The following is a 15000-nucleotide window of genomic DNA, read 5'->3' on the forward strand; positions in this document are numbered from 1 at the left end:
GAGCAGAAGTCTGAACTCCATCTCACACTCTCTGTGGGAAATCCTTGAGCTGAAGAGGATTTTAGATGCCCAAAGAGCCATAAAACAATGAAAGTACAACAGAAGTTAAAGGAGACCTATTATGTGCCTTTCTAAACGCTGTAAATGCATCTCAGCTGTGTCTAGACTAGAGTGTGTGTGTGTTTTACATAGAGCTGAGAATAGCACACAGATAATGTTCTCCAGCTCTCTGAAACGGACCCTTTCAGGCTTTGATCCTAATTGTGGCGTTTTGGAGACTGTCGCTTTAAATGCAAATGAGATTGTGCTCTTTTCAGAAAAGGGCGGAGCTACAGACACCTGTGTTACTATTACAGCTCAGATCAATGTTCTGTGTCTAATTGTCAGGTATTGTGGCCAGTCGCCGGGTAATAATCAGGATAAAGTACATCCAGAGGGTTGTGTTCACAGAATAAACCCTTCAGTCTTCTACAACAGCTGCTGATAAACCTGTCAGGCTTTATTCTGAGAGAACAACTGCCTAGATACCCTTTATCGCTGACTAAAGCTTTTCAACTATTATGAACTACCATATGTCAGCATTGAAACTCTTCATATAAACTATTAAAGTAAAGAGTATCTCAGCAATGCTTTGAAAAAAGGTTGACAGAAATGCATAACATCAGTAACAGATCCAGATACACAGCAATCAATACTGAGTTTAAAATATTCTGAGTGTCATATTACACAAGAGCACAATCAGTTAGTCATGCTTTCTTTATGACCATGTAAAACCTCTCTGCAAAGCAATTCTGTGCCAAAGAGTCTGTGTGTGCCGAGCTGATGACGGATCTGCAGCCGACAGAGGTGCATCAGGGCTCGAGGAGACGCTGCACACACACACACACACACACACACACAGGTCAGCATTCAGACATCATTCACAGTGCTGATCTGAGAACATCTGCTCATCTTAAAGGGGCAGTTCACACAAGATGAACATTTCCTCACACGCATCTAAACGTTTCTTCTGCTGAACAGAAAAGGAGATATCTGAAGAATGCTGGAGGAACAGACATCACAGCAACCAAAACGATCAGATATAAATGTGTTGAGGGTGTTTGGGTCATTAATGTTGGTTAAATTAATGCTTTACTCTTTTTTTCAGATTACTATAGCAGATAGTCCGTGTGTGTGTGCGTGTGTGTGTGTGAGGACAGTGTGTATAGCAGTGTTGCTGATGACACTCACAGGTCTTCTCCTCTATGCTGGGCCACTGCGCTGTGTCCCGGAGCAGGCTGGAGATCCGGCCGCAGAGCTGAACATTCCCTACATAATCCAGCAGCAGATCCACCAGACGGCCAGCAGAGGGAGCAGAGCGGGACGAGCAGAGCCACTCACAGAACTGCAGGAGAACACACACACACACACACATCACTAAAGCAGACCAGACTGAACAGCACATATACACAGTCCTCCTCCTGCAAGTGTGTGTGTGTCAGTCATTAACATGATTTTCACAGTGTGTGATGTGTGTTCTGCGAGTGCATCCTACAAGTGTGTGTGTGTGTGTGTCATTACCGTGATCTTGGCAGTGTGTGTTTGTGTGTAATTACCGTGATCTTGGCGGTGTGTGTTCTGCGAGTGTGTGGTGTGTGTGTCATTACTGTGATCTTGGCAGTGTGTGTGTGTGACATTTCCGTGATCTTGGCGGTGTGTGTGTTCTGCGAGTGTGTGTGTGTGTCATTACCGTGATCTTGGCGGTGTGTGTTCTGCGAGTGTGTGTGTGTCATTACCGTGATCTTGGTGGTGTGTGTTCTGCGAGTGTGTGTGTGTCATTACCGTGATCTTGGCGGTGTGTGTTCTGTGAGTGTGTGTGGTGTGTGTCATTACCGTGATCTTGGCGGTGTGTTGTGTGTGTGTTCTGTGAGTGTGTGTGTGTGTGTGTGACATTTCCGTGATCTTGGCGGTGTGTGGTGTGTGTTCTGTGAGTGTGTGTGGTGTGTGTCATTACCGTGATCTTGGCGGTGTGTTGTGTGTGTGTGTTCTGTGAGTGTGTGTGTGTGTGACATTACCGTGATCTTGGCGGTGTGTGTTCTGTGAGTGTGTGTGGTGTGTGTCATTACCGTGATCTTGGCGGTGTGTGGTGTGTGTTCTGCGAGTGTGTGTGTGACATTACCGTGATCTTGGCGGTGTGGTGTGTGTTCTGCGAGTGTGTCCTCCTCCTGCGAGTGTGTTCTGCAGGTGAAGCAGGCGTGTGCGTCGCAGCCGTGCTCCAGCAGCTCCCGCAGCACCTCCAGCTGGTGTGTGTGCAGCAGTGCCGCAGGGAATGTGGTGTTGTGTGCGGGCGGGTGTGTGTTAGCGTGCGCTCCGCTCCGCAGCAGCAGCTCCACTGTGCGTACACAGGCCTGCCGGGCCGCCAGCAGCAGCGGGCTGAAGGGGTCCAGCTCGGGGTCCGCTCCGGCACGCAGCAGTGCGGCGGCCGCTTCTGTCCTCCCGGCGGCCACTGCGCAGTACAGCGGAGACACCCGGCGGTCCGCAAACACAGCGGAGCGCTCGTCTGACAGCCTGCTGTTCACATCACAGCCCGAGCCGATCAGCAGCTCCAGAACCCGCAGGTGACCCTGCTCCGCCGCCAGATGCAGAGGGGAGATCCCGCTCTGACGGAGCCTCCAGCGGCTGGTGATCGGCAGCAGTATAGACACGATCCTGCAGATGAACACACACACACACACACACACATTTAACACTCCTGACTCCTGATTTAGCACCATTTTAACAGCAGAACTCTGAGCGATGTGTTTTCATCTTAAAGTTTGGTGACTTCTCCCAATATATGGTGCAGTGGTCAGCACTGTGGCCTCACAGCAAGAAGGCCCCTATTTCGAGTCTCGGCTGGGTCAGTTGGTGTTTCTGTGTGGAGTTTGCATGTTCTCCCCGTGTTGGCGTGGGTTTCCTCCGGGTGCTCCGGTTTCCCCCACAGTCCAAACACATGCGCTATAGGGGAATTGATCAACTAAACTGGCCGTAGTGTCTGAGTGTGTGTGTATGGGTGTTTCCCAGTACTGGGTTGCAGCTGGAAGGGCATCCGCTGTGTAAAACATATGCTGTAATAGTTGGCGGTTCATTCCGCTGTGGCGACCCCTGATGAATAAAAGGACTAAGCTGAAGGAAAATGAATGAATGTTCATGTGTTGTCTGTCCGGGTCAATTTTGCTTCGCCAGCTATATTACGATATTAACACTACACAAACTCCTGACGCACACTGCAGACACACACACACACACAATAGGAATGCTGCATGTTAAACTAACAAAGCACACAGTTACGCAGATCGTACGCCTCTGCAGTGTGGGCGCTGAATACATGTTTAATCTGTATATCCTGCATTTTGTGTTGTGAATCGCTTCACATCATACAGAGAACACTAAACTCTCCATCTGCCTGTTTCAAATAAGAGTCCCACAGAGAGAGCAAGTTTAATCTGGGCTTTGATGAACTTGAAGATGGTCTCGATGTGTTGGTGTGTGTGCGTGGTGTGTTCCTCTCACTGGTGGTGTCCGTGTTGACTGGCCATGTGCAGCGGCAGCAGTCCGTCAGCAGAGGCGCGATGTGTGTCTGCGTGGTGTTTGAGCAGTACTCGCACTGCATCTGTGTGTCCGTGTCTGCAGGCCTCCATTAAAGCTGTGTGTCCGTCACACGTCTGCAGATCCACCGCGGCTCCTGAATACACACACACACACACACACAACAGATGACCTCAGCTTCTACACACCAGCCTATACTTCTGGACTATACAGGATATAGTGTGTTGATTACTGCTGTGTGTGTGTGTGTGTGTGTATGCAGTAGTGTTGAGTACCACAGCGTGTTTGGTTCTGCTAATCAGTGTCTGTGTGTTGCAGTAGTGTTAAGTACCGCTGTGCATGTGGTTTACTGTGTGTGTGTGTGTTAGTACCATTCCGCATGAGCAGCTCCAGAGTGTCTGTGTGTCCATGTCGCGCAGCCTCTACAGCGGTGTGTGTTGAGTTGAGCGCAGCGTGCGTCTCTGGAGGCTCCGGCACGCAGCAAACACGCACAGATCTGCACACAGCCTCGTCCTGCAGCCGCATGCAGAGCGGAGCGACCACGCACACACCGCTGGTCCACCACTGCGCCACGCTGCAGCAACACCTCCACCGTCTGCACACACTCCTGCTCACACGCTGCACACACACACAGCAGTCGTTAGTGCGTCCACACACACACAGTACCAGACGTCAGCTCTCATTCACAAACACACACACTCTCTTACTCTTACACAAACACTCACTCTCAAGACACACACTCTCTCTCTCTCTCTCTCTCTCTCTCTCTCTCTCTCTCTCTCTCTCTCTCTCTCTCACCCTTATAGAGCGGCGTCTCTTTGCTCTTGTTGCAGATATCAGGATCCGCTCCGGCTTCCAGAAGGATCCGCACACACTCCAGCTGCCGCGCCTGCACCGCCAGCATCAGCGCTGTCCTCCTGAAGAGTGCGCTTGTCCACACACACCTGGCCCTCTGACACACACACACACACACGCTCATTTCAGGATATTTCAGTATAGGTCTGTACCAGCATGTGGGAAGATAAAGCTCTGTGACTGTACAGAGACTTCAGAGCAGAGGCCTGTTCTGTCAAACACACATCACATGACGGAGACCACTCGACTGACCACAGACTAGCAAACGAAGAGAGTCGCTGTCATATCTAGAGGAGATTCAGCATCAAGACTACAGTGCAGAATTACTTCAGAAGAGCAGCACGAGGCGTTATTCAGAGGACATTGAACAGAAAAGCCATGAAGCAGGTTGGTGTCGTGATCTCGTTTCCACATTCACTGACCAAACTTGACCACACAGCTGCTGTTTCACTTTATTGGAGATTACATTTCACAAAATGTGTTTCCCTATTCAAACAGAATGTCTGAGCATAATGGGACTTAGATAAGGACTCAGCTAGTTTGATGAGTGTGTGTGTGTGAGTGTGAACATCTGACCTCTCAGCAGAGCCTGAAGGCAGTGTTTCTGTCCACGGTGAGCAGCTTCATGCAGCGGCATCCAGTCATCCTGTCCAGTGCTTCAGTCCCGCTGGGTCCCGGTCTGAGGAAACACCAGCACATTACTGCTCCACTATACACACCGACACCAGCTCTGACTGCACACATTCTCTACTGAGCTGAGTAGATTAAACACTGTTTCTTAACACTTCTCTAATGTCTGATCAAGAACACATCTGGACAAACACTGAGACTCAGGTCACCATATACTAAAGACTAACACTGTGAACTCTGTTATCCTCAACTCTGTTATCCTCGACTCTGTTATCATCAACTCTGTTATCCTCGACTCTGTTATCATCAACTCTGTTATCCTCGACTCTGTTATCCTCAACTCTGTTATCCTCAACTCTGTTATCCTCAACTCTGTTATCCTCGACTCTGTTATCCTCAACTCTGTTATCCTCGACTCTGTTATCCTCGACTCTGTTATCCTCGACTCTGTTATCCTCGACTCTGTTATCCTCGACTCTGTTATCCTCGACTCTGTTATCCTCGACTCTGTTATCCTCGACTCTGTTATCCTCAACTCTGTTATCATCAACTCTGTTATCCTCAACTCTGTTATCCTCAACTCTGTTATCTTCAACTCTGTTATCCTCAACTCTGTTATCCTCGACTCTGTTATCCTCAACTCTGTTATCATCAACTCTGTTATCCTCAACTCTGTTATCCTCGACTCTGTTATCCTCAACTCTGTTATCTTCAACTCTGTTATCCTCAACTCTGTTATCGTTAACTCTGTTATCCTCAACTCTGTTATCCTCGACTCTGTTATCCTCAACTCTGTTATCCTCGACTCTGTTATCCTCAACTCTGTTATCATCAACTCTGTTATCCTCGACTCTGTTATCCTCAACTCTGTTATCCTCAACTCTGTTATCCTCGACTCTGTTATCCTCAACTCTGTTATCCTCGACTCTGTTATCCTCAACTCTGTTATCCTCAACTCTGTTATCTTCGACTCTGTTATCCTCAACTCTGTTATCTTCGACTCTGTTATCCTCAACTCTGTTATCATCGACTCTGTTATCCTCAACTCTGTTATCCTCGACTCTGTTATCCTCAACTCTGTTATCATCAACTCTGTTATCCTCAACTCTGTTATCCTCAACTCTGTTATCTTCAACTCTGTTATCATCAACTCTGTTATCCTCAACTCTGTTATCCTCGACTCTGTTATCCTCAACTCTGTTATCATCAACTCTGTTATCCTCAACTCTGTTATCCTCGACTCTGTTATCATCAACTCTGTTATCCTCAACTCTGTTATCTTCAACTCTGTTATCCTCAACTCTGTTATCCTCGACTCTGTTATCCTCAACTCTGTTATCTTCAACTCTGTTATCTTCAACTCTGTTATCCTCAACTCTGTTATCTTCAACTCTGTTATCTTCAACTCTGTTATCCTCAACTCTGTTATCCTCGACTCTGTTATCCTCAACTCTGTTATCTTCAACTCTGTTATCCTCAACTCTGTTATCCTCGACTCTGTTATCCTCAACTCTGTTATCTTCAACTCTGTTATCTTCAACTCTGTTATCCTCAACTCTGTTATCCTCAACTCTGTTATCCTCGACTCTGTTATCCTCAACTCTGTTATCTTCAACTCTGTTATCTTCAACTCTGTTATCTTCAACTCTGTTATCCTCGACTCTGTTATCCTCAACTCTGTTATCTTCAACTCTGTTATCTTCAACTCTGTTATCCTCAACTCTTTATCTTCAACTCTGTTATCTTCAACTCTGTTATCCTCAACTCTGTTATCCTCGACTCTGTTATCCTCAACTCTGTTATCCTCAACTCTGTTATGCTCAACTCTGTTATCGTTAACTCTGTTATCCTCAACTCTGTTATCTTCAACTCTGTTATCTTCAACTCTGTTATCCTCAACTCTGTTATCTTCAACTCTGTTATCTTCAACTCTGTTATCTTCAACTCTGTTATCTTCAACTCTGTTATCCTCAACTCTGTTATCCTCGACTCTGTTATCCTCAACTCTGTTATCATCAACTCTGTTATCTTCAACTCTGTTATCTTCAACTCTGTTATCTTCAACTCTGTTATCTTCAACTCTGTTATCCTCAACTCTGTTATCCTCGACTCTGTTATCCTCGACTCTGTTATCCTCAACTCTGTTATCTTCAACTCTGTTATCTTCAACTCTGTTATCCTCAACTCTGTTATCCTCAACTCTGTTATCTTCAACTGTTATCCTCAACTCTGTTATCCTCGACTCTGTTATCCTCAACTCTGTTATCATCAACTCTGTTATCCTCAACTCTGTTATCCTCGACTCTGTTATCATCAACTCTGTTATCTTCAACTCTGTTATCCTCAACTCTGTTATCCTCGACTCTGTTATCCTCAACTCTGTTATCTTCAACTCTGTTATCTTCAACTCTGTTATCCTCAACCTGTTATCTTCAACTCTGTTATCCTCAACTCTGTTATCCTCAACTCTGTTATCCTCGACTCTGTTATCCTCAACTCTGTTATCCTCAACTCTGTTATCCTCAACTCTGTTATCGTTAACTCTGTTATCCTCAACTCTGTTATCCTCGACTCTGTTATCCTCGACTCTGTTATCTTCAACTCTGTTATCTTCAACTCTGTTATCTTCAACTCTGTTATCCTCAACTCTGTTATCTTCAACTCTGTTATCTTCAACTCTGTTATCCTCGACTCTGTTATCCTCGACTCTGTTATCCTCAACTCTGTTATCTTCAACTCTGTTATCTTCAACTCTGTTATCCTCAACTCTGTTATCTTCAACTCTGTTATCTTCAACTCTGTTATCCTCAACTCTGTTATCTTCAACTCTGTTATCCTCAACTCTGTTATCGTCAACTCTGTTATCGTCAACTCTGTTATCCTCAACTCTGTTATCCTCGACTCTGTTATCCTCGACTCTGTTATCTTCGACTCTGTTATCCTCAACTCTGTTATCTTCAACTCTGTTATCCTCAACTCTGTTATCCTCAACTCTGTTATCCTCAACTCTGTTATCCTCAACTCTGTTATCCTCAACTCTGTTATCTTCAACTCTGTTATCCTCAACTCTGTTATCCTCAACTCTGTTATCTTCAACTCTGTTATCCTCAACTCTGTTATCCTCAACTCTGTTATCTTCGATCTGTTATCTTCGACTCTGTTATCTTCAACTCTGTTATCCTCAACTCTGTTATCGTTAACTTATATACGTAAAGGCTATATTTAGACAATATGACATCATCTTAGTTAAAGCTGTTGATATTTTTACTCTAGATCTAAACTATAATTGAATGATCTTAGAGTTGAATGAAAGGTTGAGTAGACAGCAGTTGTTTAAGCGAGGAGCAGATTTTGGTTTGTGTCTTGTTAATCATTGGTCTGTACGCAGTTGAAGGATATTTCTGTAAATATTCTGACTCTCAGAATAAATATGTGAACTCTTACTAGTTTTAGATCAAACACATGTAGAAATGATTAACATGTAAAGAAGATCTACATGTTTGTGTCCTACTATGGAATGGGTTATATGGTATAATAGCTACACTTTAATGTGGTGCGGTTTCAGAAAACACGACAGTATTACTGTCTACCGCTCTCGTATTTCTCATGTGTGTATGATATGAATTCAGTAGCAGGTGTAAGAGGACTACAGACCAGACCAGACCGCAGATACACACCTGATGAGCAGAGATTATGACAGCTGAACATCACACAATCAATTGATCACACACAACACACACCACACACATATATACATACAGTATTAAACGCACTAATGATACAGACACACACACAATAATTAACACAGAGTGTAAACATAATGAAGACATAAATAGTAGCAAACACATATAAACAATAGTAACACAGTAGTTAAACATTAATAAACACCAAACACTGTAAAAGCACTAATAAACACACACAATAGTAAACATAGTAATAAACACACAGTGGTCAACACGATAAACATACACAGGAAACAGTATAAACACATAATACACACATATTAAACAAACACAGTGGTGAACACATGAATTAATACAGAAACGCGTTATAATAAACACACACACACTCGGGGACTCACTGTGCGGGCTCCTGGCGCGCCTCTGCTCCTCCACAGGGGTGTGTGTGTGTTTTCCGCCGCCGTGGTTTGCTGTTTTGTCGGTTTGTTCTGAATAATTGAAATATATTCGGCATAAGAGACATCGCGTCATCCTGTGTGTGTTACTGCGAGGACGGACAAAGGCGCGTGCGTGTGAGTGAGTGTGTGTGTGTGTGGACATCAGGGAACACACACTCGCGCGCTCACACACACACATTCAGCTGTTCAGTGGGTTAATTTTAGCATCTGTCGACATGTGAGGGCTGGCTTTACCTTATTTGACTAACGCTGTTCCGCCGAGCCAGATCAGATAAAGCGCAGGTTCTCAGATCAGCCTCAGTGATTCCTCAGAATGACTGAAGCTGTCCTCCAGAAGTGCTCTGATCATCCTGAAGATCATCTGCTGCAGCATAGCTCACATTCTCCCCGCACAGTGATGATCATAACCTGCTCACATTTGCATATTCCGTCATCAGATTGTGTGTGTGTGTGAGAGAGAGAGAGAGAGACTGCGGGCGAGCCTGTTTCCATCACACTGAACAGGTTTTGTTTTACTGTAAGGGGAAAACACACACACACACACACAGACCACACACACCACACACACACACACACACCACACACACACACACCGGGTTCCAGAGAATTGCACTGAATACCGCTGAACACACCATAGCACGACCCCCCGCAGCCAGCGTCTGATGCGGTGTTTGGGCGACTGTTTGGCTTCTGGTGGGAGCTCTGCTGGCTCACACACACTCACACACACTTCATCAGGGACTCACTCAGCTGCTGTTTGTCTTCTGATCCGTATAACGCGTTACACACATCAACTGAAGCGAGCAGGACATTATTGTTTAAAATCAAAGTTCCTTTTGTTGTGTGTGTGTGTGTGTGTGTGTGTGTGTGTGTGTGTGTGTGTGGTGTGTGCTGTGTGTGTGTGTGTGTGTGTGTGCGTGCGTGCGTGGTGCAGATGAAGATCCTTTTATGGAGTCTCTGCTGTGTTTATCTTGACTGCCATCAGACTCATTACAGCTGCACTCATATATAGAGGACACTATTCTCTTCAGTTTCAAACACACACGCACCCACACACACACACACACACTAATAATTGTTCTTTATGATTAGGAATGTTCTTTTCATCATATTATCTGCTTAAATGACCTGTAATTCAACATTATTCAGTATTTTCCTTGTTCTGTTTTGTCTCCACAGACGCGTGGGGGTTTCTAAAGTATTCACCCTTCTGTCAGATTATAATTATACTTAAATATGACCATCGAGTGAACATCTCTAATCATAACAGTGTTAATAACTCATCTCTAATCATAACAGTGTTAATAACTCATCTCTAATCACTGATGTCTATTGTCTATATCATGATGACAGCACATAATATTAGACTAGATATTCTTCAAGACACTAGTATTCAGCTTAAAGTGACATTTAAAGGCTTCACTAGGGTAATTAGGGTAAAGTTAGGGTAATTAGGCAAGTCATTGTATAACAGTGGTTTATCTGGAGACAATCCAACACTAATATTGCTAAAGGGGGCGGACCTTTTTACCTTTAGTATGTTGTCAGAATTCTGAGAAATATAGTGGTGATTCTGACTTTTTATATTATGCAGCTGCAGACTTTATTTCTCAGAATTGTGTTTATATCTCGCAATTCTGACTTAAATACAAGAAGTTTCCATTTTATTCATTACACACATGAACTCACTGTGATTTCACTGTTACAGTAACAGGTGTGACTGGCTGCATCATATCTAGATAAACATGTAGAACCTCTGTCATATCTAGATAAACATGTAGACCTCTGTCATATCTAGAAAAACATGTAGACCTCTGTCATATCTAGATAACATGTAGACCTCTGTCATATCTAGAAAAACATGTAGACCTCTGTCATATCTAGAAAAACATGTAGACCTCTGTCATATCTAGATAAACATGTAGACCTCTATCATATCTAGATAAACATGTAGAACCTCTATCATATCTAGATAAACATGCAGACCTCTGTCATATCTAGAAAAACATGTAGACCTCTGTCATATCTAGATAAACATGTAGACCTCTGTCATATCTAGAAAAACATGTAGACCTCTGTCATATCTAGAAAAACATGTAGACCTCTGTCATATCTAGATAAACATGTAGACCTCTATCATATCTAGATAAACATGTAGACCTCTATCATCTAGATAAACATGTAGACCTCTATCATATCTAGATAAACATGTAGAACCTCTATCATATCTAGATAAAACATGCAGACCTCTATCATATCTAGATAAACATGTAGACCTCTGTCATATCTAGATAAACATGTAGACCTCTATCATATCTAGATAAACATGTAGACCTCTATCATATCTAGATAAACATGTAGACCTCTATCATATCTAGATAAGCATGTAGACCTCTGTCATATCTAGATAAACATGTAGACCTCTGTCATATCTAGAAAAACATGTAGACCTCTATCATATCTAGATAAACATGTAGACCTCTATCATATCTAGAAAAACATGTAGACCTCTATCATATCTAGAAAAACATGTAGACCTCTGTCATATCTAGATAAACATGTAGACCTCTGTCATATCTAGATAAACATGTAGACCTCTGTCATATCTAGATAAACATGTAGACCTCTATCATATCTAGAAAGCTAGTTTGACGTTTTTCTGAATAAGTCGCGTGTATTTACATTAATATGAGGCACATTTGATTGATTACAGTTATTCTATTTGACCAAAACTACACATTTATACTGTGAACACTAATATCCATCTTCAGCAGTGGTTACCATTCAGATTCGTCAAACAGCTGTATTATTGTGAAGGAATGACGACAGTGCCACTCCCACCTGCCGGCAGAAAACAGGTACTGCTGAACCGCTGGACTCTTTAAATACCTGATTATTAATCATTGATTAGAGCTAGTTTGATATTTACTGGGTAAAAGTTCCACATAAAACAAAGGCTGCATTTACTCTGCAGATCTTGATGATCAGTTATGATTTTGTGACTGGATCTGATTATTTTGCTGAGCTGTTTTACATCATCTTTTAAAGTGACTCGTATCTGATCATCTGCATTTACACAGCAGAGGCGCAATGAGCATGAGCAAAAGAGCAGGCGCTGACTAACAGCTGATCATTAAAGAGTGTCTATTCTCTATTCCTGTGTGTGATCTGTTCAAGCTCTCGAACAAGCTCTTTTACTGTAGTTTATACTTATTTATAAATATATATTTTTACTGTAGTAGAAAGGTTCTCATTTGTTCATCTTCCTCTGATATATAGGCTTTTTAAACCAGTAGTCATCTAATGTGATGTCCATGGTGTGATGTATAACCTAGTGTTATGTTTGTTTATATTGGTCACGTGGTGGACATTGCGCGCGCTCTTTCTCTCGTTAACACGCTTAAACACCTGTGTGTATGACAATATAAAGCTCTTTCAGTCCTGGTGTGTGAGATTTAATGTGTGGGACTCTGCTGCAGTCTGTTCGGAAATGAAAGTGTCAGACTTGTCTTCTCTACCGTGTTAATGACGCGAGCTCGCATTGACAGGTGAAAGCCTGATCTACCTGCTCACACTGCAGACACGAGCTCACAGATCCCATTCATATCAGACCCACATATGAACAGGCCTGAGTCTGATATGAGTAAATCGGAAATCCATGTGATTTGTTCCTGCTTACACGTACATGGGCCGTATCTGATCTGTGTCACATGGGAGAAACACATCAGAACTGAGTCACTTTGGGCAGTGCAGTGTAAATGCAGCCAGAGCTCTGGATGACGCGACCGGAAACTACGGCTCGACTTCCGCTCGGTCACCATGACAACGGCGGCGCGTCCTCAGTGTTTCCTACGGTGTCGGAGCAGCAGGACCGGGTCGCGGTCGTTGCTTCAGGATGGAGGCGGATCTGCTGGAGCTCCGGCTGGAGAACCGGAGGAAGAACGTGTTCGTGACGCAGCCGCAGCCGGAGGAGAGCAGGTACCGGTACATGTGTTCTGAACCGTAGGTTATGATCCGTACAGATAAACCGTGACCCGTTACAGCCCTAATATGAACCACATAGACACCAGAGCAACCTGAATATAAGACAACAGGCTGACCGGATCCAGCAGGAATGAGGATGCAGGCTAATATTAAGCAGTGTCTGCTTTTAATTAACTTCAGTATAAATCAGCAAATTCCCAACACCGCACTGAAGTCACACACGTCTCACACTCAAGGTAATGAGTGTATCTTCATCACAGCTGACGGTTGTGTGTGTGTGTGTGTGTGTGTGTGTGTTTCAGAGAGCCAGAGAGCGATGGCCAGCTCAAACTCATCCCCATCATCACACAGGGTGTTCAGTGTTAGAGCTGTTCCAGCCGGTTGGTTCTGCTTTATAGTCTCGTCTCTTTAGGTTTGTCTGTGACTGGTGCGGTGTTCATCCTCCTGATCACTCTGAGTCCTGCGCTAGCTCCTCCTGAGGGTCACAGAGCAGCTGGACTGATGAGGGAAGACCCAAACACTCCCAGAGCACCGGGCTCTCACTACAGCTCCTGCAGGAGAGTTCAGCAGCACAGTGTTCACTACTGATTATTACTGTGTGTGTGTGTGTGTGTGCGTGCTGTGTGTGCGTGTGTGTGTGCTGTGTGTGCGTTGTGTGGTGTGTGTGTGTGTGCGTGTGCAGTCTCCCAGCATGATCCTGGAGTCTGGAGTGAGGACGCTGCAGTGCACACTGGTGTTGAAGAAGAGAGAGGAGCTGGACACATCGACACACACCTGACACACACACGAGCGCAGATACACCAGCGCATGAGGAGCCTGACGGAGAGACGAGAGCTACTGCAGCGCGCACAGGAGGAGGTCTCACACACACACACACACACACCGGGGGCAGAAGACCCCATTAGGCATGATCTGAAGCAGTCTGAATTACAGGAACACGAGGTGCGCCTGTAAACCAGCTTACTGGAGCACAACTGAGTCAGACCCGTGTCATTATATGAGTTGGTAAACCACGTAACCCTGCACACACACACACACACACACACACTAATACGCAGATGTGCCTGACACACACAGAGCAGACAGAGAGCAGAGCGCTTCCAGAGGTTTGTGGAGGAGAACGAGCTGAAGCGCAGGAGAGCCATGAAGAAGTTCCAGATGGAGAAACAGCAGAGCCAGAGCAAGGAGGAGGAGAGAGAAGAGCTGGCCAATCAGATGGAGCGACTGCAGGACAGGTGATGCGCGCACACACACACACACACACACACACAGTGGGGACGCTCAGACTGATGATGTGTCTCCACCAGGCGGATGCGTCTGAGGGAGCGGGTCAGCAGATATCAGATATTCGAGGAGTTCCTGATGAAGACTCTGGATTTACTTCCTGACAGTAAGAGCACAGCAGATGAGGGTCCGTCCACTGATGAGCAGCAGATACATGATCAATACTGTAATGCAGCACAGATCATCAGCGTCTCCATCATCAAGTGAGACGGGAGCGCAGACAGATGATCAAGATGATCTGGAGAGAGTAATAGTAGAACTGAAGCACTGTGCTGATGGAGGACGGAGGCTTTACAGTCAGCACAACCACCAGCGCACGCTGTTACTGCACATATGATGACATTAACATTTAATTAAACATGTGCTGAAATACAGACGGATGGAAACACAGCTAGTGGCTCTTCAGTGCTGTCATTGGTCTTAGTGTGCTCTCTTCTGTGCAGACTATCTAGGGTTGGGTACAGACCTGGTGGCGCCCATCATCAGACGCTACGAGACGCTCAGCATCAGCCGACAGGATCTCCTGCAGCAGTTACAGCGGC

The 15000-nt window shown here is 44.8% G+C and overlaps 2 protein-coding genes and 1 pseudogene across 2 annotated transcripts in view; 1 reads left to right on the top strand and 2 right to left on the bottom strand.

Moving 5' to 3' along the window:
* LOC130244913 (protein Z-dependent protease inhibitor-like) overlaps positions 1-64 on the bottom strand; it is a 4023-nt gene extending 3959 nt beyond the window's left edge. Inside the window, 1 exon segment of the mRNA XM_056477489.1 lies at positions 1-64. This exon segment is cut by the window's left edge and continues 400 nt beyond it. Within this exon segment, the coding sequence (XP_056333464.1) occupies positions 1-21 (21 nt within the window). The 5' untranslated portion in view covers positions 22-64.
* Positions 65-738: 674 nt separating this feature from the next.
* LOC130244668 (ankyrin repeat and SOCS box protein 2-like) lies at positions 739-5166 on the bottom strand (annotated as a pseudogene).
* A 7853-nt stretch (positions 5167-13019) lies between these two features.
* Positions 13020-15000, top strand: part of LOC130244313 (coiled-coil domain-containing protein 42 homolog) — a 4846-nt gene continuing 2865 nt past the window's right edge. The window contains 7 exon segments of the mRNA XM_056476692.1: positions 13020-13168; positions 13477-13528; positions 13857-13932; positions 13935-14032; positions 14252-14409; positions 14482-14564; positions 14902-15000. The exon segment at positions 14902-15000 is cut by the window's right edge and continues 71 nt beyond it. Of these exon segments, the coding sequence (XP_056332667.1) occupies positions 13086-13168; positions 13477-13528; positions 13857-13932; positions 13935-14032; positions 14252-14409; positions 14482-14564; positions 14902-15000 (649 nt within the window). The 5' untranslated portion in view covers positions 13020-13085.

Source organism: Danio aesculapii, chromosome 17 (genome assembly GCF_903798145.1).
Source record: "Danio aesculapii chromosome 17, fDanAes4.1, whole genome shotgun sequence".
Lineage (NCBI taxonomy): Eukaryota > Metazoa > Chordata > Actinopteri > Cypriniformes > Danionidae > Danio > Danio aesculapii.